General features: G+C 37.1%; 1 protein-coding gene across 4 annotated transcripts in view; it reads right to left on the bottom strand.

The window, feature by feature from the left end:
- The window catches only part of YTHDC1 (YTH domain containing 1), a 36,126-nt gene extending 21,358 nt beyond the window's left edge, over nt 1-14,768 (bottom strand). For all 4 annotated transcript variants that reach the window (XM_032400491.1, XM_032400492.1, XM_032400493.1 and 1 more), the window contains exons 1-4: nt 14,388-14,768; nt 4,321-4,422; nt 3,630-3,958; nt 3,078-3,510 (exon numbers count right to left, since the gene is read on the bottom strand). In XM_032400491.1, the coding sequence (XP_032256382.1) occupies nt 3,078-3,510; nt 3,630-3,958; nt 4,321-4,422; nt 14,388-14,415 (892 nt within the window). In that variant the 5' untranslated portion in view covers nt 14,416-14,768. The remainder of the gene's footprint in view (nt 1-3,077; nt 3,511-3,629; nt 3,959-4,320; nt 4,423-14,387) is intronic.
- Between the last annotated feature and the right edge of the window lie 9,213 nt (nt 14,769-23,981).

Here is a 23,981-nt window from a genome sequence, read left to right as displayed (position 1 = left end):
CAGACTCCCTGCCGAGCAGGGAGCCGGACACAGGCCTCAGTCCTAGGACCCCGAGATCATGACCTGAGCTGAAGGCAGACACTTAACCAACTGAGCCACCCAGGCACCCACAAACTTTCAAAAGATTCAGGAATCCTTTCCCTCAGGGCCAACTGTAAGACTTCAAGTGAATAGACTGAAGCTTTTTAATATAAAATGACTGAAAAACCTCACCCAAACAGATAAGAAACAGGAGGTTTTGTAAAATCCTAAATCTCTTTCTCATACATGTGTTTTGTTCACTGACTACACATTCCTATATAGTGCTTAGCACTGAACAGAAACCCAATTCAGTAAATCAATGAATATGACATTCATAGAGATTAAAAATAAAATCTTGTTAAATTTATTTTATATATAAATTATATTTAAAATTCTAGCATCTTTATCATTTTTCTCTCTGAATACGTAGGAGTCTAAGCATTACGAATTGAACACTAATAATACACCTTTGGTTGATAATTAAAAACAATATTTTATAAAGTACTAAAAGGATCTCTCACTAACATGATACAGAAAAAAAAAAAGCAAAGTTAAGATCCTGCCCATTTTTTTTTTTTAAGAGAAAACTTCAACTTTTAAAATAAACACCATTAGAAATCTCCAAGGATTTTTCATCTTTTTTTTTTTTTTTAAAATAAATAACTCCTACTGCTCTTAAGTTTATGATCTCCTCATTAGTCTCAGGTTGAAAGAACAATGAAAGTCATCTAACATATAAACTTTTAATGACCACCAAAGTGTGCCACTTTTATATATGTTACTGAAAATTCTGAAAGAAAAAAAAATAAACTAGAAGCTAGAAAATTCGTAACACAGAAACTAAACTGTGATCCCTTCTGTTTAAAAATAGACATCTCCTGGGGCGACTGGATGCTTCATTTGGTTCGGCGTCCAACTCTTGACTGCAGCTCAGGTCATGATCTCAGGGTCATGAGATCTAGCCCTACATCGAGCTCCACACTCAGCAGGGAGTCCGCTGGCGACTCTCCCTTTACCCCCCAACCCCGCACGCGCTTGCGCACGCTCTCTCAAAATAAACAAATCTTTAAAAAAAAAAAAAAAGACATCTCCTAATTAAGGAGTTCCAAATCCACTCCCATTTTTTTTTCAAACATTTTTATGAAAAACTACTCCAGGATTAAAAATAACAACTTCCTGCACACTAAACACAGTCTCTAAAACATGTTCCACATTAAAGGATCTTCCAAGGAAAATCCAGTTTCTTTTAATAAGCAAAGTAAGAATTCCAGGTATCTCTTTTAAAACAATAAATTCTTCAATAAACAGCTGATATCAAGGCTCATGAAACTATTGGCTACCATTTAATCTGAAATGTCTTATCCACAAAAATATGAAGTATTATCAAGTACCTTGCTACAGTATCAGCATCATCTAGGAGCTTGTTAAAAATGCAGGTTATTTTAAGTCCTACCCATTCAAATAAGTCTCCCTTGTTTGACTTAAATAGGACAAATATTGTTCCTAACATAGATACCAAAAAGAAGATTCCTAGAATAAAATATCCCCTACCCTACATGGATGTTTCACACATTCATCACAGTAAGTGAACATTCATTCATATTGTCAATGCACCTTTTGTTCTCTATCCATTACTAAATTATAAAAGATATATAATCCCATCAGTTTGCAAAAAGTACAATGGGAAAGTACAATTAAAGATTCCACAAAGTTTGGGGCGCCTGGGTAGCTCAGTCGGTTAAGCCTCTGCCTTCGGATTAGGTCAGGATCCCAGGGTCCTGGGATTGAGCCCGACATCAGGCTCCCTATTCAGAGGGAGTCTGCTTCTCCCTCTCCCTCTGCCCCCACCCCTTGCTTGTGCTTTCTCTTGATTTCTCTCTCTCTCAAATAAATAAAATCTTAAAAAATATTCCACCAAGTTTTATATCAAACTCAACTACTCATCTACTCAGTTTAACTCTTTATCCCCCTTTAAAATCCTCTCTAAACTCCCAAACCTAGAACTCCAATGAGCAAAAGGTTGAAAGCACTTCAGTTACCAATCTCTAAAAAATAGAAAATAGCTGGCCATTTGCTTTATCACCTACACAATTTTAAGAATATGACTAACGATGTACTTTTAAAATGATATACCAACAATGTACTATACAATGATAAAATTTTATAATAATGAAGTTGTAACGATCCTATATAACAAAACAATAAAATTTTTCTTACTATTCCAACTTTTAGTTCATTTAGAATACACAGCAGATTTGGTTGCATCCGGACATAAGACAGCTATGACAGTATGCATAACCATCATAAAATGGCAAGGGATTTCTTAAGTACCGTGACCTCTCCTTGTTGTATGCTCTGAATTTCCCGTCAAAAGAGGGTCCCCCTGCCTTAGCCTAGTGACTAAAACTACCTACCATTCCTATATTTACATCTCGTAGATCAGATAGTGATAAAGTGGTAGGACATGTAGTATTGAAGGAATGACCAAGACAGCTCTTAAACAATCTCCCCACAAGAATCTTAAACTTTTATTTTCCACCTCTTGTACTTTTACACCCAGCCTTTGGGAGATCCCACCCAAGTGTGTCAACCCACAAGTACAGAATTGGAAAAACACTGTGTACTCCCCCCAAAAAAGTTAAGATTTCTATTACCATATGATAGAAATCTAGAGACATTTAACATGGAATTACTGTAATAACTAGTAGACAGGTTCCATATCAATATACTTCAAGTACATTAGACATCAGTGTTTAAATAAGCTGTTGACTAGCACGAAAATCTAAGAATTTATAACATTAAAACCTGAAATACATTTCCATATAGAGAAATAAACAGACTTGTATTCATTTAGAACACAATCAATTTGAAGCTGGGAAACACATTTACTATTACTATTACTCAAAAGTATATAATTATAAAAAAAAAAAAATCACAAGACAACCTTATTAACATCCCCATCTCAAAATATTTTGTAATTCAATTTAAACATGTTCAGAAATAAAATCAGGTTTTTTTTAAAAAAAAACAAACTTATAAATACAAAAAAGTAGTACCTGATCCATCTGTGCCTGAACCGGATCTGACAGATCCATCTGTGAAAGAAACGGATTCAGAATCAGAGTCGCTAGCTTCACTTCGAGTATCATAATCATTTCCCTCTTCCTTCTGGTCTCTCTCATCCTGTTCATATTCTTCCTCCTCCTCCTCCTCCTCTTCCTCCTCCTCCTCTTCCTCCTCTTCCTCTTCCTCCTCCTCCTCTTCTCCATCTTCATCCACTTCTTCATCTTCCTCTGCATCTTCTTCTACCTCTTCATCTTCCTCCACATCTTCTACCCCTTCCTCCTCATTCTCAGTATTGTTGCCTTGCTCATCGGAAGAACCACTGCTGCCAGTCTCATGGTCAGAGCCATATTCTTCAGAGTTCACTTCTTCCTTAGAAGATTGGCTGGATCTGCTTGCACGTCTATCCACTTCAAGCCCAATTCTCTGATGTTTAAAGAAAAAGGGAATCAGCAGTCATATAACAGACAAGGTCAGAGTGAATAAATAGTTCTAAAGCCTCAAAAAGAATTGCTTTGTTTTACATCTGCAATAACATTTACTACCTCAGAACCATCTGGCGTAGGGGATTTGGTCCTCCTATCAGGGTCCCTTTTCCGGAGACAAGTTTTTTCAGGTTGACTCTTATAAGGTTCTCTAGAAGCACTGCTTGACAAACGAATCTTCCGATCAGCTTCTAGACGCTTGCTTCTTTCAGATCTTTGATATTCCTCATTTTTATACTCTGCAACTGACTTTCCTTTAGTACTAACTATTCTTTTGTTATTGCTAACAGATGAGCTCAGTGGCTTAGAAATCAACTGTCTTGAATGAACAGAAGGCTTTTGTCGCTTGATGTCAGTAGATTCCATTCGGTCGCTTTTTCTTTTTGATCCTTAAAAATACAATTTAAAGAAAGCATATAAATGTATTTTAGACATTCTGTTTGTTTCACCAAAGATTAACAAATAGTATGTATCAAAGAGGGAAAAAAGGCTCATTTCTTTAAAATATCTTCTGAAATGTTAATCATAAAAAAACAAAGCTTGCAAATTTTGGAATAAATTCACGTATGAGACATTTCACACATCTGAAAAAAAAAATAGATCACTTTTATTCACATAGAATTGGGTACAGTTTGTTATGATGGTACTTTTGGTGTTAACGGACTCAAGGAATAAGAACAAAAACAAAGTCACTTTCTTAATAAATTAAATCTCTAAACTTATTTTTTAGAAAATTAAAAATATTACATACCCTTTTTCTCGTTTTTATCTTGTTCACTCTCTGGATTATACAGTTCATCATCCTGTTCTGGTACTTCAGTCAAAATATCATCTAGTACATTTAGTTCTCCATCTGAAAGCAAGAAAATTAAAAATAGGGAAAAATCATTACCATTAGCATTTATCTTGGACTACTACATTGGGTCTACATAAACATGAAAACATAACCCTCAAAGACATTTTATTTCAGGATCAAGACACAAGACTAATTCTATAAAACCATACAAAGTAAAGGACATGACACAGACCTCTGGTCTACAAAGCCAGGAGTAGTATATACCCACCCCATAGGGTATGAAAGGATATCCTGGAGTACAAAAAGAAAATGTTAAGAATTTCTGTATCTGTAGCTCATTTTCTAATTTCTAATTTTTCTAACTGCTTTAAAATGTGCACAAAAAATAAGTAGAGAAATACATGTGTGTTAACATAAACACACACTTACCAAGGATTGTGTACTCCTCAAGATACTTACTGATTACCAAGAAAAAAATAATTTTACAGTGGAGAAACATGACAGATTCCAACTTAACCACAGTGAGTCAAATCAATATCAAAGACCACCTGGCAATGAGGCACAACAATTCTGTGATACTCCTATGCAAAATTCAAACTCTGAACCTATATGTGAGAAAACATCACATAAACCGAAATGAAGGGTCATGAACTACAAACAGTAAGAAATTACTCCAGATTAAAGGAGAATAAAAAGACATGATAACTGAATAAGGCACATAACCGGGAAGCTAGTGAAATTATAATAAGGTCTGTAGATTAAATATCACTGTTAATTTCCTGAATTTTGATAGTACTATCATTAAGTAAAAGTCCTAATTCTTAAGAAATAGATACTTAAGTGTTTAAGGACAAAGAAGTATCATGTCTGCAACTGACAAACGGTTCAGGACAAAAAAAGTGTGTCTGCATATGCATACGTCCCCAAGAAAAACAATGTGGCAAAAAGTTAACATTTGTGGAATGTGGTTGAAAGGTAAAAAATTTTTTTGTACTATTCCTATAGCTATTCTGTCCAAAAAATGTCAAAAATAACATTAAAAGAAAAAAAAAAGTACTTCTGTGACACAATCAGAAACATTTCAGACTACTAGTATAAACTATGAAACATGTTAACTTGTTCAGGCAAGAGAACTGTTGACTATAATTGACATACTGAATGATCGTGAAAACCTGTAACTCAGTTTTCTCACTGCATCCCTACCCCCGCCATTTCCAACAGGACAAAATAAACCCTAGAAATACATGCAAATATTTACTACTTTAAAAGCTGATTTCTTTTATACGGGCACCTGGGTGGCTCAGTTAGGCGCCTGCCTTTGGCTCAGGTCATGATTCCAGGGTCCTGGAATAGAGCCCCATGTTGGGGTCTCTGTTCAGCAGGCAGTCTGCTTCTCCCTTCTCCCTCAGCCCCTGCTCATGTTCTCTTGCTCATTCTCTCTCAAATAAAATCTTTTTTAAAAAAATATTATTTTTAAATAATACACTAAAGCTAATGATAAATGCTTTGAATACTAAGTATTCTGGTGCCAAAAATATCTTCCCAAATTTAAAGTGTGGTAAAGGGAAATACAAAGTCATGAACACTGATGAGATAGGACATTTTATTTTATGGCTCCAGCCAAAAAGCAAAGCCCATTAAAAATTATAGCAAGGGTAATAATTAACCTGACCTGAGGTCTATAACCAGGATAAATGAAACTAAAATATCTCCAAAGGGTGACAGAAATCAGTGACTGAAGAGAACTAAAATACTTAATGTAGGTATAAGAAAGTCAGATAAGATACAGAAAAAGTAACATCTCAGTAACTGGAGTCAGACACAGTTGCTATTTAAGAACACATCCTCCTCAGTGTCTTGAGTTAAGACAGTTGCTGCTTAAACATCTAGGGGCACCTGAGTGGCTCAGTCCTTTGAGAGTCCCACTTGGTTTCAGCTCAGGTCATGATCTCATGGGTCATGGGACTGAGCCCTGTGTTGGGCTCTGAGCTAAGCGGGGAGTGTGCTTGAAGTTTCTCTCCCTCTGCTCCTCCCCCACAAAGCATGCACGCTATCTCTGTCTCAAATAAACAAACAAAATTTAAAAAAAAAAAAAATCAAAAACTACATATGCTGGAATGGCATAACAATTGATTTCTCTGGGTGGTAAGAGGGCACTTTACTGTTTTTCTAAAATGAATATATATACTATATGGATTGTTTTTATTTTTACTTATAGCTCTCTAGTCAGTAAAAAAGTGTATCCAACAGGGGCACCTGGGTGGCTCAGTCGTTAAGCGTCTGTCTTCGGCTCAGGGTTCAAGCCCCACATCGGGCTCCCTGCTCAGCGGGAAGCCTCCTTCTCCCTCTCCCACTCCCCCTGCTTGTGTTCCCTCTCTCACTGTGTCTGTCTCTGTCAAATAAATAAAATCTTTAAAAAAAAAATGTATCCAACAGATCTTCACAAGAATCAGCTACATTTCTGAACCAAAAACAAACAAACAAAAAAAACCCTATCAGGATGAAATAGGCAATTATGTAAACATAGTGCTACACAAATCTTTTCATGAAATCACTAGCTCTATATTAGGAATATCAACCCAAAAGCCTGAACATTTACATGAAATTATACACTTCATATGTGCTAAATCTAACACAGAATGAAGGATTTGTGCAGGTTAATTTGAATCAATATAAATTTCAGGCACGTTTAAATCATGGTTTCCCTATTTTAAAAAAAGGATATTGTTTAAAAAAGTCTTAACAAATAATTTTGTCAAATGCAGAGACTGCAGTTTTAAAAAGCAGCTATAAATTTTTAAGACAATAAATATTAACCAATGCTTACTTTTTTTAAACATTTTACCACTTTCACATATATCATATATATACATACATAAAACACCTAAACTATGTTTTATCATCCATTACCTCACAGATAAAGAAACAGGAGCTCAAAAGTACAAGGTGACCAAATTCATGTGTCTAGAAACAGATGGGTACAAGCCTACAGTTCAGGTTTTCTAAATCTAGAGTTAAATTAGATGGGGAGCATTAGAAAAACCTTTAAACAAAGTATAAAGAACCAACAAAAATGCAAATTATTATTAAAAAGTCATGCGCACTAGATTAATTTCAAATTAATGCACCAGAAAGCTCTGTGTAACTGACATTATAGCATCTTGAAATTTAAGATCAAACACTACATCCTCACTTGATGGTCTACGTTTTTATCCATATTATATTTCATGACATCAATACCTGTGTTTTAACACAATACCGACAAATGAAAATCTGCAGAATAAATTCAACCTATGGCTTATTTGACCAGCAAGATAAGAATGGCTTCTGCATCTTAAAGGTTGTGTTTGGGGGGGGGGGGGGGTGCAAAGAACAACATGTGACAAACCCTTGTGGGTTTTTCCAACCCCTAATATAAGTGACATTTTAAATTACTTTTCTCCATTACTGAAACCCCTTATATATTTACTGTAATATAATATACAGAAGATCTGGATTTGGAAGAAAATCCAGGTTATCATTTAAGAGCTAGGTTATCTTCAGGAAGGTCCCAGTCTGAGCTCCAGTTTCTTCACTTCTGGTAAGAGGCATTTAGAATAAAAACATCAGTGTTTGGGGAAAGGAACAGGAGCACAGTTATCTGAATCTCTTGAGTTTTTAACCTTTCCTTTATCACTATCAAATTCTAATAAACTCTGCTTGCCACAAACCTTGTGTTAATGACCAGGATACATTATACACAAAATCTGGTCCAGAACACAAAAATCCTTTTTTTTTTTAACAAACAAATATATACATGTTCTAATTATCTATTGCTATGTAACATGCCATCCCAAAACTTAGTGGCTAAAACAATACAATCATTTATTATTATTGCTTATGGTTCTGGGGCTCAACTAAGGTCTCTCAAGTGGCTGCAGTCAGATGGTGGGTAGGGCTAGAATCACCTGAAGGCTTGTTCATTCACATGTCTGGCTGACAACTACACCAGAAAGACTCAAAACAGCTGAGGCTTCTAGGGCATTTCTTTCTGTGGTCATGCTCTACCATGGCAGCTTCAGGGCAGGCAGACTTTTTACATGGTGGTTTAGGGCTCTAAATATGAACATCCCAAAAGAGAAAAGGCCAGGCAGAAGCTCGGTTCAGTATTTAATTCAGAGGCAATCACAAAAGTCTACTCAGGTTCAAAGAGAGGAGACACAGACTCTACCTAATTGATGGAGAAGTGTCAAATACTTGGTAGGTGTTTTCAAAGCTATCACATCTACTTAGTTTTGTTTAAACTTAAGGATTTTAATTACAAACGTAAGGTGTATTTTTAAAAACCAAAATATGGTTTTAAAATGAGAAAGTTTACAGTACTGGGTTATAAAGCTAACTTAAGCTCTTTCTCTGACCACTTCTTTCATTGGCTAGAAAAAGTACACTTTGTACGTATTTCAATCCACTTTTTCAACCCAGAATGAATTATAAAGAAAGTAAATATTATTTTAATATTCTCAGAAGCTACTGCTGCTGAAGACTAATCATCATTGGCATATCCCTTCTGGAAAAAAAAAAAAAAAATTCTCTTTAAGAGATAAAATAACACCCACTAGTTTTCTAGAGTGACTTTCTTTAAAATACCTTAATAAATTTAATTTTTATTTTATTTTTTTAAATAAACTTAATTTTTAAGAGTTTTAAATCACTCTTTGTCCTAAAATATACACTGTATATTTTAATATTCATTATTATTATTCTGTATATTTTAAATATTCAAGTCCTTCATAACAGCTTGACAGCAGCACCCCAACCTAAGAATGTTAAACAGTAAAACAGCAAAGGTTAGCAAGTGCCAGATTAAGAAGAATTCTATGAACATACAATTCATGTACTACAAAAATAACTCTAGCATAATATTTCTATAAGATAAAGCACTTCACATAGTTTTTGGATACGTCTTTACAACGGATACAATATTGGGGCACCTGGGTGGCTCAGTAAGTCGGTTAAGTGTCTGCCTTCAGCTCAGGTCATGATCCCAGGGTCCTGGGATCAAGTCCTACATCAGGCTCACTGCTCAGCGGGGAGTCTGCTTCTCCCTCTCCTCTGTCCCCTGTTCATGATCTATCTCTCTCTCATGCTCTCTCTCTCAAATAAAATCTTAAAAAAAAAAATACAGTATTTTTTGAAAATTATTTTAAAGACTCAAAAAACTGTTTAAGATACCACAACAAAATGAATTTTGTCACAATGAATTAGCTCAAATGAAACACAAAATTATTCATTAAACAGTGTTTCTATTTACAGCTAAAATTCAAATTCATCCAAAAGTTATACCCTAACAATTTATAGTATGAATCTAGCTCTTGGACACTGTTGTTAAAACTCCAAGTATTTAATACAAAAAGGCACACCTTGCATTTTTTAAAAGGACGATTTGGTCTTTAAGGAACCAGATTCTCACCTGAAAGCAACCAAAAGGAGCGGTCCTGAGACAGAAAAGGTAATATATGTCATGGTTTTGCAAGAGACAATCTGGGTTTATGCCTGGTAAACATGTGTATTTACGAATACTGCCTGCACACAGACCATGCTTGCTCTTTTACTTTTTTTTTTTAACCTAGTACCTATTAACTATTAGACAAGTACTTTATCTGTCTGACCCTAGTATGCATGTAAGCCTGTAACTCCTGAATAACAATGTTAAATAGCTGCAAATAAATTTGGTATGCATGATACTTTGTGAAAGAGTAGAAATGGTTAGAGGACAATCTTACACACCTCTAGTGGATTAACTGCCTTAACAAAACTCAAGCACCATGTTGTCCAATCTTCCAAAGTTTCAAAAGGATTCCCAAATTCAGATTTTCATTTGGAATTGACTTATTAAACACTGCCTCAAAAACAGAACAAAAATGCAGGTTGTTGCCAGCGTGACTACTCTGTGGAAGTGCTATCTGTGAATGTTTTGTTTTCACAATACAAGATGTAGATGGACTTCACTATCATCACTGATGCAAGCTAGCCACAATCTTATTTATCATCGCAAACTATTAGCAAACTGAGTTTTGAAATAAAGGTACAGATCCAGGGGTACAGGAAGCAAAACAAGAAAATAAAAACAATCACTGTCTTTAGAAAGCCTGTTCAAAAACTGTCAAGATGTTAGGAGTAACAAGGCTGTTTTTTATTGTTCTATTGGGGGATTTTTGTTTGTTTTAGATAATCATGGGAAATTGGAAATCTAACTAGCTTTCAAAGTACTTGAACCACCAGGTTCAAGAATCCCAGAATGAAGCTTACAGAACTGAAGTGACTTCACTAAAATCTCACAACTATGAATCCAAATTTAGTGCTCTTTGCACTACACCAGAATTATGCTTTAATCTTGAAATTCCTGGCCCAGGAAGGCCACTCCCAGGGTATCAGTCTAGAAAATTAACCTTTCTCTGAGACACAGTGCATTGTTTAGGACCCAAAAGCTTCTGGGTCAGGAGATACAAAGTATTATTTGAGGGTCCAGCAACAAACTAAGACCTAGAATATTTAAACAAAGACAACCCGGCAGTTAAATATACCACACGTTCTGTTTTACAACACAGAACACCAAAGTACATTCTATCTTTTATTTTAATTCATTTAATATAGTCTTAATGGACTTTGACAAGAAGCAAGAATTCCTGGAACCTCCCCTTCTGTTACATTTTACATTAGACCAGTCTCAGTTACTGTTTGTCATTCAAAACTGTCATTCCACTAAATGAAGCTTAGAAACTTGCATATCCCATCCCACACAAATTTGCTGCTCTCCAATAAGCATACAATTTGAAGTCTAAGGAGAGCATTTTAAATTTTTTATCCTATTTCTATTACGGGTAAAACAAATACACTGGAATATCAAATACATACTCTATTGCTTTCTAAAGTCCTAATTAAAGTGGACCAAGGAAGTCAACCTTTTTCTAAGGACTTACTATAGTGAGGGCTATACCATGTACATATAATACGTGTTTATGTATATATAACTGTGTGAACATATTCATATGTACCTGCCTATATGACTGTGTGTGTACACATACAATTTAAACTGAGAAAACCCTTAGCTTTGACAGCAATAGCAAATGTCTCATAATGAGTTACCACTGAAGTCCAACCTTGAAGTCATTTATTCAAGGCTCTGAGTCATGATTAACTGTTCACCAAGAACCTGGTGAACAAGAGAGACACACTCCTGGCCCTGATGGAGCTTTCAGTCTGGAAATGCAGAAAACATATTACTTATGAAAGTGGTTAACTCATTACCCTCATTTTGGATATATTAAACTTTCACACTGTTTTTCGGAGAGAACTTCATAAGAGCTTAAGAAATAAAATGAATACAAGGTGTTTAAAATAGAAAAGATATGTATTCCTCATATAGAAAAACTAACAGTTAACACCACCAACAGTGCAGTATCTTTTAAATCCACTTTTTGGGCATATAATCACCATAGGAATGAGAGGGAGTTGGCAATTTACACAGGCTTCAGCTTCTAAGTATGGGTATTATAGAAGCATTATAGAAGTTAATGTTTATTATACAGTTAATATGCAAAGCCCAAAAATCCAAGGACTCTATAACCAAGTCTTTTAACTGTTCTGTGACTAACAGCAGATTTCTGCAATTTAAACTCATTTCTTAACAAGATTCTGTATCATTCATGAAATCATTTAAGGCCTGTGACAAGTCTTAAGATTCTTATAGGGCTTAACTTTAAAATTTCATAATGTTTCATATAAGATAAGTAATAAGTATTTCACTTCCCACTTTTCCTTGTTGAAATATGAGAAGGAAGAGGGAATTAGGTATTCTAATTCTGGTTATTATTCTAGCTGAGTGACAATGATCAAGTAAGTGAGACACCCTGGACCTCAGTTTCCTTATTGGCAAAATGAATTATTCTAGAAATCTTCTCATTACACCATAAGCAATTCCAGTAGGTCTGTATTTGCCAGCTTTCCCAGTAAACTAGAGACAATCTTTGATCTAAACTATAAAAATAAGCACTTACATCAGAGATTTTAAAATAGAGATAAATTCAACTACAGAAATTAAGTTAATTTTTTTTTTAAAGATTTTATTTATTTATGTGAGAAAGAGAGAATGAGAGAGAGAGAGAGAGCAAGCATGAGAGGGGGGAGGGTCAGAGGGAGAAGCAGACTCCCCGCCGAGCAGGGAGCCCGATGCAGGACTCGATCCCAGGACTCCAGGATCATGACCTGAGCCGAAGGCAGTCGCTTAACCAACTGAGCCACCCAGGCGCCCCTAATTTTTTAAAACTATACAAATGTGAGATCTTGCAAAAGTTGGACGACTTATCCTAAGTATTGCTAATAGGTGGCATTATAAAGTCCCTAAGAATAGTTATAAAGTTTATATATTTGGACTGCACTTTCATCACTACATCCATTTCTAAAACAATTTTTAAAACATAACCTACTTTTCTTCCACAGTGTATGTTACTGTGTCTATTACTGACTTAACAACTATGTTCATTTTAACAACGAATTCTTGAGAAGTACTGGACTTTTACTCATTTTGTATTTGGTTTACCTCACCCACCACAACCACCACCTGCACTCCCATACACACAGCTCACAGATTACACTCTGATACAATCAAATGTTGACTGAATTAATTTTTATTGATTAAAATAATCTATTTTAATAACTGACTTTACTAATTAAAAGCAATTTCTTTTTGTCACTAACACCATGCAACCTGAAGTTTACATCCCTTTCACACTTCTCAAAATGGGTGGTGAGGTGGGTTTAAGATTTAAGAAAGGTAAATTAAACTACTACAACCTAATCGCTGAATTGCTTTAACATAGCAGCAATATCTTAAACATATTCCCAAACACACCACTTCCCAAGCTTGTCCCTATCCTAGAGCAGTTTACTGAAGCATGAAGACTCTTCTTTCTCTTAAGGAGAAAAATTAAAGAGATCATAGGCCTAATGCAACTTGACCTTAGAATCCATTTAACAAATCCCCACCCCCAAGTTAATTAGCCACACAAAAGAGTATATCTATGAGATACAGGGAAGCAGCTGTGCCATATTTTTTATCAACTATAACCTTTCCAAAACTATCATGGTAATCCTTAAAGTTAGAAAAGACCCTAAAGGCAGCATCTAATCTAGACTACTCTCCAGACGGGTATTGATCCAGGATATTCATTAATATCTGTAGGGCCTGGGAGGTCGGTATTTCAAAAGACATGACATTCCATTCTGCCAACATCAGTTCTTCCTGTATTTCACTGTAATGTTATTCCCCCAGCTCTCTATAAATTACATCCGTTTGCTCCCGGTTGTACCCTTTGGGTGCTAGCACAATGTGCTTCTATCAGAATAGTGGCCAGGATTATTTTTGCCAACCCTGTATCATGTAAATATCTCTTCAAACATCATGTTTTCCAAAATAAGTATTCGAGGAACTAAATGGACAATTCTTGCCACTTTGCCTATTTAACAGGAAGAGCCATAAATGACTTGTAGTTATTTCTCGACATTACTAATCCACCTGTACAACTTCTTAAATATGGGCACTTACTAGACTGCCATCGTTTTGATCGTGGCATTAAGGATTTTCGAAATTTTGCCTGAGAGAAAGAGTCGTTCTGAAAATACGCATTACATCCGCATAATCCTACCAGGAAATAAACCTAAGGGCCTGCCACTCAGCACAGGCCCCGTAAGCCGCGCCCAGGACTGCTAAACGGAAAGTGAAGAGGGGAATAGGATTAAAAAAAACAAAAACAAACACACACACGAAAACCAACCCTAGGCGAGATGAAGTGCTAGGTCAAACGGAGATCGAGGACCAAGGGCAGGCCTGGTTTCTTCCAGTGAGTCCAAGTGTCTCAGGTGGGAAGGATCGGCTCCGCGCGGGACAAGCTAACCTCCCCAACCCCCACTCCGCAACGACGACCACGGCTCCATCGACCCACTACAGAGCGTCGCCTCCACCCGTCACCTTTCTCCGCACTAACCTTTCTCCTCCCGGCTGTCGGCCGCCATTGCTCCCCTCCTGTTTCCGCTGCTGCTGCTGCTGCTGCTGCTGCCGCCGCCGCCGCTTCGACGCGACTCGCGCGGGCGCCGCAGCCGCGGCAGCCGTAGCACGGGCACGTCCGTCAGTCCGGCCGCTGGGCTGCGCGCTTCGCACCTTGGCCTCTACCGCTCACCGTTCTCGACTCACCCTTTTTCTTCCCGCTTCTTCCCTTTCTCCCTTTTCTCCTTTCACTCCAACCTCTGGCGCCCTAGGCCCAGTCTTCTCGTTGGGGTTCGGGGACGGGAGGGGGTAAGGGGGAGGGAAGGGAAACAGATGGCGACGGCGGGCGGCGCTAAAATGGAGCCTGCTTCCTGCGCGAAACAATCCCGCTCCCAAAATGCCCTGCGCTGTTTACGCTTCGTTCCTCCCTGGGAGCGTCACAGTGCGGAGAGGGGCGGGGAAGCGGGAAACGTGATAACGTTTGCACGTCGCTCCGTCTCCCACAGCCCGGATGTCCCCGGCTTGAGTCTCATTTTCAGTGATTGGGTCGCCGGAGTTATAGCTTATTGGGCTGTCCGCAGCGGTGCGTACACCCAGGTGTCGCCGTTTTCTCACCTGAAAAGCCTACTGACGGATCTTACTCAGCGCAAAAATGCTTCCGGTTGTTCCGCGGAACTCCTGATCCGATTCTGGAAACCAGAGATTTAGGATAAGTCTGGGCCGGTCCTTTGCAGCCGCCACCTTGTTCTCTGGTTGCCAGATACACTTTCTAAGTTGGTGCCCTAGGCTTAGCCAAAGGCAGCGCAGGATGCACCCCGCTCGCTTGTCACAAAAGCCTACTAGTTTTGTTGTTAATTGGGGAAATTAGTTCTATTGTATTTTAGTATAGCTTTGTAATTCATATAGTAGCAAATTTGATTTAAACATTTATCGAGGTGCTGGGGTACACAGTTGATTTAAACAGGGTATTGAGAAATTGAAACTACAGAAGTGACCAAAAATTACCTAACTACATGATATGGTAAAATCTGCAAGGAAACTTTCAGGAAGTTCATTGTCCAACAAAGGAATGAAAATGTCATTTTGCTTCACTGTTCCATAACTGAGTTTAAAAGGGAAGGAAATTTTGAAGGGAAGAAAAGGTAACATTGTTATATAAAAACAAACTAAGCATGTTCAAAGAAAGACAAATAGTATAGAGTGTGCTGGCCATTGTAACAAATTGAGACCAAGCTAAAATCTGTGGAAAGAGTTTAAGGAGGGCCTGCAGGAAAAAGAGGAAGGAAAAACTGGTAATATAAAACCCAGCTATGTATCAGATGCTTAGGAATGAAGAGTAAACAGAACAGTATTTCTGCCTTTAAGGAATTTTCCAGTATAATATATGGAAGAAACAAGTTAACAGAAAATTCGTGTGTAATAGTAACAGCTGAAAATTATGTGTTTTTACTGTGTGCCAGGTACTGTTCTGAGGATTTGACCTATACAATCTGATTTCATCTTCCAAAAGCCCAATTAGATTATATTACTAACTTAATTTTACATAAAAGGGAAGTGAAGTAATATGAAATTAAAGTGCCCAATGTCACGAGTAGTAGTAACATGGCTCAAGTCCATGCAATTTACCTCTGGCCCCCACCCAATTGAAAATAGTACCTCAAGTAAACTTAGAATGTAACTGGAATTTTCAGGGGCACATTACTCAGACTTGGGGGGGGGGGGGGGGGGGGGGGGACAGAATAGAGTCAGGAAAGCTTTCTGGAGAAGGGAAAATTAAGCCTACTTGAGAGCTAAAAGACTTACTAGTCTAGGTGAAAGGGAGAAAGGGCAAAGATGGTGGGTAGAGGATGTTTTTCAGGAAAAAAAAAAAAAGGCCCTAGGTGGCAAAGCTGCCCATGGTTCAATTCAGGTTGATATTCAACGGTTAGGTAAGAAAAGACCAAAACAAGAAAAGCATTATATAATGTTCTACTCATTTATTAATTCAGTCAGATAGTATTTGTTAAATTCCTATTCAGTCCAAATATTATTATAGGCTCTGGGGTTAAAAAATTCATTTAGTATAGGATCTAGTTTCTTCAAAGAGTTCAACTCCACATTCTAGTTAGGGAGACAAGGCATAAGTAAACAAATTAAAAATCATGATGAATTCTATGAAAGAAACAAGTAAGATGCTATTATGGTGAAGCAGAGTTGGGGAGGGGAGCTTTTTATGTGGAAAAACTAGTAAAGGCCTTGTTGAGGAGGTGAAGTTGAGACTGATACCTAATAAAAGGTGGAGGTAAGAGTCTTCCAGACACAGAACAGCACATACAAAGGCTCTGAGGGAGAAAGAGGCCATGGTATGGTCAAGGATGTAAGGAGAGCGCCAATGAGCTGGAGCCCAGATAACGAGAGGACGACTGACTGAAATAGTGTTTGATGGACAGGCCATATCTTAGGAGTAAGGGCCTAATCAGGACCTAGACTAAAATAAAAGCAGTACAAGATTTGAGAAGAGACAGAATTTTGAGGTTGAGCCCACTGGAGGGCAGGAATGGAAAACACCTTGGGCTCTCTAAAGATTCACGCCTGTAAAATGTGAAACCAAGCATACACAAGTTCAAAGTGATCAGCACTCCTCAGAGGAAGACAATAAAATCTACAGTCTCTGAAACATATTTTTCACAATATTCAACATTAAATCAGGCCAAGGCTAGGTTATATAACACAGGTTGCAAATTGGTGCCTGCTGATCTTGAACCAATACAGTGTTTGTGTGCTTTTGTTGAAATGTAATGGTTTTAATCAAACATTTTTCGATGAGACGTGGCCTCCATCATCCCTCTCAGGTGCCTTACCCTGGCCAATATTACTGATTGAAGTGTCTATGTATCTAGAGTACGGATTCTGGGGGGTATGGGAGGAAGGTAGTTGGAATCTTTTCCTGGAAAGATTATATAGAGTGAGGAGTAAAGAAGACTCAGTCCCAAATCTTAAAGAATATTGATATAGGGAAGGCAAAGATACAATTTGAACCTAGGACATCTTGTCATACCAGAAAGCTATGATGAAAGAATGCTAGGATCCTGTCAAAATGACTCAGAAGAGTTGCTAACTAAAGTGGCTCCCACTAGCCAAATATGAGACATTTTGAGCATCTGTAAAGATAAAACTGCATTGGATTATGTTTCAATTCATAAATTCTGTAATAGTTCAAAAAAAAATAAAAACCCTCAGTCCTCTTTGGATGATGCTAGGGAACAAGTTATTTTGAAAACTGGTAAACAGAGAAATCATTGATCTTGTGTTTCCAATTAGAACTGTATCTCGGGGTTACCAAGCAAATAGTTAATGAAGGAAAGTTTCTCTATGGAAGTATTCCAGCTAATACATGGCCAGGGTGAAGCAATGATAAAACTAGGACATTGCCATTTTACAGCTATTAATGAAATACAGATCAAGGCAATGATTATTAAAGGCTGAAAGACAATCAGATTTTATGTGCCTCTTGATGGAAATACATAACATTATCTATGAAATAATCTTACCAAAACACTAAACCCAGGAAAACGTTTGTCAGTGGTTTTCAACCAGGGATAATTCTGTACCCAGAGGACATTTGGTAATTTTTGGAGAAATTTATAGTTGGCTCAACAGAAGAACTAGTAGCTCATAGTGGATAGAGGCTAGGGATGCTGTTAAACATCCTATAAGGCACACAAGCCTGTAAAACTACCCCCCCACACACACACACATACACCCCTATCCACTAACAAAGAACTGTCCTACCCAAATGCCAATAGTGCTCATGCTGAAAAATCCCTCTAGGGAATAGGAAAAGCACAGTGAATATTTTAAGCAATCCATACAAATACCATTAGCAAAATTCAGGCAATAGGAAACTTTACAGGAGTGAGTAATCTATACATTAAAGTAACGTATGAGAAATGTAAAAAAATATAAGCTGTGGATGTTATAGGTTGAATTGTGTCCCCCAAAAAGAATATGTTGAAGACCTAACCTGAAGTACCTCAGAATGTAATCTTATTTGGATATAGGGTTGTTTCATACGTAATTCATTAAGATGAGGTAATAGTGAAGTAGGGTGTGCCCTTAGCCCAATATGACTTGGTGTTCTTATGAGAGGAAAAGAGACATAGTGATAGAGACACAAAAGGAAACTTGTGACAACAGAGACGGGGGTTGATGATGTAGCCAAGGAACTTCAAGGATAACAGGCAAAAACCAGAAGCTAAGAGAGCCAGAGAAAGATTCTCCCCTGCAGGTTTCAAAAGGAGCATGACCCTGTCCACCACTTGATTTCAGACTTCTAGCCTCCAGAACAATGAGAATAAATTTCTATTGCTTTAAGTCAGCTGCTGTACTTTGTTACAGCAGCTCTATGAAGCTAGTACCTTGGACCTTATTTAGATACTGATTTGAATACATGAGTACACACACAAACACATACTCATACTCACATATACCTATGAACAAACTTCAAAAACTGAATGAATGTCTGATGATTTTAAAAACTTGCTGTTGATTTTTTTAGTTGTAAGTTATGCTTAAAAAAGAATTCTTATAATTTCATGACACATACTAAAATATTTGCAAATGAAATGAAACGGTATCTAGGTTTTCTTCAAAATAAACTAGATAAGAGCCGGGGTTATAGGTGGGGGTTTAACTATGAAAGACACCTGCTTATGAGTTGAAAATGGGTAATGCCTACATGGACAGACATACTCTCCTCTACTTTCTTAAAAATATATTTGAGATTCTCTTTAATAATTTTAAAGAAAGAGCAAGAGAAACAGCCAAAAAAAAAATTGAGGTGATATCAAAATGCCATTTTCCCTAATCCATGATTATCCTATCAGAGCTAAGCAGTAACTGAAAATAATCTTCATTCATGCCTCCTAAGGATGAGATCTTTTTATAAAATAACACAATCAAGAGGTTGGAGAGGGAATGTTCTGAACTCATCTGAAGTAGGTTTATAAAGATTTAAAAATACCTTGATAGGAATCATTAAACATTTAAATATGTATTCTGCACCACCTTCTGGAATCTGACTGAATTCATGTCTGGTTCATAGTAAGACTAGGTCCTTTCTGGTAACAAATTGCTTGAAACTTTTCCAGAACTGCCAAAGAACGAGGAAGAAGCACATTAACTATACCACAGTAAATATTTCTGAACTACTGAATGTAATGTAGCGGAGTACTTGGTATAACACTGAGTTCCTGCTTGCACAATTTAGCATATTATGTAATCTTAAAATAACATTTGACTGGCACATTTACTTAGAACTTCTCTTTCACATATATTATCTCATTTAAACTGCACACTCAGCTTGTAGGTTAAATATTTATTATAACAACAAGTAAGTTTTTAAATTAAAAAAGTCAATGAAAATAAGAATACTATTTAAATATTACCAGGTATCCTTACATTTGGAAATGTATTAATCTTCTGATTTGAAACCAGGTACCTGAACCTTTTCTTCTGCATCAAGATGTCAACATCAAGTTTCCTTTAGTTTTTTTGTGTACCACAGAAGGCAGCCTTGCCTCCTTTAACAAAAATTATATTGGTTTATTTCTCAAAATAAGAAGCAGATTTTCAAAATATAAGTATTAAAAAAACCCCAGAGTTTTACATAGCTTAAAAAATAATTATCTACTCCCAGGATATTTAAAGAATTCTGGGCTTCCAAAGTTGTTCTACTTACTTCTCGATGATATCAGTAGCTGGCATTTACTGAGTACTGACTCTGTGCAAGTACTCTGAATGCTGGCTATATTTTACCTCACTTAATCCATCTGAATGCTCTGAATACTGGCTATATTTTATCTCATTTAATCCATCTAACAACCCCATGAGACATTATTGTTATCTTTATTTTACTGAGTAGGTAAGTTTCTTTTAAGTAAATGCTTAGTCTTTTAGGGTTTTTTAAAATTTTTTTCCTTCCCCTCTTTTCCTTCTCTTGATAGCATCTTGGTATATGAATGTGCTATATATCTCTGGCTGCCTTGACACATTTTTCACACTCTCCACCCTGCTCTGTACCTTAGAAAGCTGATCCATATAGACTGCCCAGTTGGTTCCCTTCCATGGCTTTGGTTGAGTTCAAATAATGGGAGGCATAAACAGATCTGAAAGTAGGAGGGAAGTGAGGGTTAACTGTTGATTTTCGTGATTCCCTCTCTGTAGGGTTACCAGAGGTTGGCTCTGTCCCTCTATCCATGGCCCAATTCCTAGCAGTCAACACTATACAGCTATCCTATCTGGATCTTGGTAATCCCACCCTTAATTTGCTCATTCTAGCCTAGTGTAGTGCCATGGATAGAACTTGTTCACCCAAATTCCTATGTTGAAGCCCAAATGCTCCAATGAGTGTATTTGGAGATAGAGCCTATAGAACCCAAGGACAGCCCCTGAATACCAGTGTCCTTGCTCCAGTGTCATTCTCAGTCTCCTGCTTGTTTGTTGGTGCTCTAATGGGAATCCAGGCTGGCAGACCTGGAACGACTTGGGAGCAGGATTCAGGGAGCTCTACAAAACCAGTAGCAAGTGCTGTGAAAGACACAAGCCTAAAAGTAAAAGGGACTTGAGGTACTAAGAGCCTCTCATGACCTGCTTGGGCTAGCCCAGCAAAGAAGAAAAATCTAGAATTAATTCTGTGAAGCAGAAAAGACCCAGCGTTTGATCCCAGCTCAGTCCTCCAGCTCTGAGTTTGCCCAGGTCTGGGAAATCCAAGGAATGTGCCTGATGGTGCTCTACTTTTTAGTTCTTTAAAAAAAAAAAAAAAATGCCCCTTTTGTTCCCTCCTTCCTCTTTGAATGGGTACAAATTTAGTTCTCTTTAGCAGCTGGAAGACATTCCTTCTACCCTTCCCCCTCTTGGCCAAAGAGAGCACCCACAAAACAGTCGGACCTGGTCTCTCAGGTATTGGGGGCAGTTGGATCACTGCTTGGATTCTGTTTCAAGGAGGGACAGTGAATACATTGCCTGCATGGTTTACCCTCCCCTCCCCATCCTATTCTCATGCCAGGCTGCTCTGGTTATTACAGAGTTACATTGAGCCCAGCTGCAGCTGCCTGGCCATCTGGACATTGTCCTCTGGATAGCCATATGATACATTGAGGGCTGAAGCCTGTTTTTCTCCTCTGCTCAACAGGATGTCATCATGGGAAACAGAGAAGAGAATGTGGTTTCTCTTGTGTCCCTCTCTACCTCTCACTCTCCTACATTCCCCATCTGTGTCTCTTTTGTTCAAAAGGAGAGTAAGAGCAATAAGGAAGGAGACTTTGTGTTACTTATCCATTTCTGAATAAACATTTGTTACTCTTAAAAAAAGAAACAAAAACAACAACAACAACAAAAAGGGAAAGGATACTGTCTTTAATATATGGTGCTAGGGAAACGGGATATCCACATGCCAAAGAATGAAACTGGGCACCTATCTTATACCATACACAAAAATCAACTCAAAATGGATTGAAGACTCGAATGTAAGATCTGAACCATAAAACTCCTAGAAGAAATCATAGGGGTAAGCTCCTTGACATTCATCTTGGCAATGACTTTTTGGATTTGGCAACAAAAACAAAAACAAGTGGGACTACATTAAACTAAAAAAAGCTTCTGTACAGTAAAGGAAATATCAACAAAATGAAAAGGTAACCTATGGAATGGGGAAATCATATATCTGATAAGGAGTTAATATTCAAAATATATTTTTAAAAAGCCCATACAGCTCAAGAGCAGAAAAGAAAGGAAGGAAGGAAGGAAGGAAAAAGGGGAGGGAGGGAGGAAGAGAAAGAAAGAAGAGAAAGAGAGAGAAAGAGAAAGAAAGAAAGAGAGAGAGAGAAAGAAAGAAAGAAAGAAAGAAAGAAAGAAAGAAAGAAAGAAAGAGAAAGAAAGAAAAGAAAGAAAGAGAAAGAAAGGAAAGAAAGAAAGAAAGAAAGAAAGAGAAAGAAAGAAAGAAAGAAAAAGAAAAAGAAACCCAATCCAATTAAAAATAGGCAGAGGAACTGAACAGACATTTTTCCAAAAGAAGATGTAAAAATAGCCAACAGGTACATGAAAATGTGTTCAACATCACTGATCATTAGGAAAGCAAGTCAAAACTACAATGAGATATCACCTCACACCTCTTAGAATGGCTATTATCAAAAAGAAAGAAATAACAAGTATTAGGTAGATATGGAGAAAAGGGAACCCCCATGCACTGTTGGTGGGAATGCAAACTGGTGCAGCCACCATGGAAAACAGTATGAAGGTTCCTCAAAAAATTAAATTAATACTACCATATGATCCAGCAATTCCACTTCTAGGTATTTATCTGAAGAAAATGAAAACATTATTCTGAAAAGATATCTGCACCTCCATGTTCATTGCAGAATTATTCACAATAGCCAAGGTAGAAAAACAACCAAAGTGTCCATGGATTAATGAATGGATAAAGAAAATATGGTGTGTGTGTGTGTGTGTGTGTGTGTGTGTACGCACACAATAATATTCCACACACAGTGGAATATTATTCAGTTGTAAAAAAGAAGAAAATCCTGCTGTTTACAACAACACGGTTGGACTTTTGGGACATTATGCTAATTAAAATAAATAAGTCAGAGAGAGAAAGACAAATACTGTATGATATCATTTATATATGGAACCTAAAAAAAACACGGGAACTTGGGGGGCTCATTAAGTTAAGTGTCTGACTCTTGATCTCAGTTCAGGTCTTGATCTCAGGGTCATGAATTCAAGCCCTGTGTTGGGCTCCACACTGGACATGGGCCTACTTAAAAAAAATAAAAAATAAATAAAAATAAAATTAAAAAAAAATTTAAAGCTGAATTTATAAATATAGAGAACAGATTGATGGTTGCCAAAGGCAAGGAGTAGGAGGGTGGGCAAAATAAGGATAGGAGGTTAAAAGGTACAAACTTCCAGTTGGAAGATAAGTCCTGGGGATGTAATATACATCATGGTGACTATATTTAATAATACTGTATTGCATTTTTAAAAATTACTGAGAGAGTAAAGCTTAAAAGTTCTCATCACAAGGACAAAAATTGTAACTATGTGTGATAATGGATGTTAACTAAATTTATTGTGGTAATCATTTCATAATATATACATATATCAAATCATATGTTGTACACCTAAAACTAATACAGTGTTATATGTCAATTATATCTCAATTAAAAGAAAACAGAAAAGTAGGCAGAAATAGATGGATAAGCCAGAGGCCGTGAAAAAAAAAAAAAAAAAATCCACAGGGTCAAAAACAGAAGACTAAAGTGCTGTTGGTGGCATAAAGAGTAGTCAAAGTAAAAAAACAAATTTAACCTTAACTCCCCATAATGATGGATTGATTCTAGAAGGAAACAAGTAATTCCCACTTCTGAGAGGTATTTGCTAGAGATGTAATTAAGTCAGTAAAACCTGTGAAACAATCAGAGGTATTTTTTGTATCCTAAATTATGTTCCAGTTTATTTTCTTTTGTGGCACTTGCCTAAAAGGCTGTGTATTGGGTATCTCCGTGCTCTGTATCAGGAATCCAACATGCTTTCTAACTGTGACATATTCTTTCTA

The sequence above is a fragment of the Phoca vitulina genome, unplaced genomic scaffold (assembly GCF_004348235.1).
Source record: "Phoca vitulina isolate PV1807 unplaced genomic scaffold, GSC_HSeal_1.0 scaffold3, whole genome shotgun sequence".
Classification (NCBI taxonomy): Eukaryota; Metazoa; Chordata; class Mammalia; order Carnivora; family Phocidae; genus Phoca; species Phoca vitulina.
This window is presented reverse-complemented; position numbering and strand designations above follow the sequence as displayed.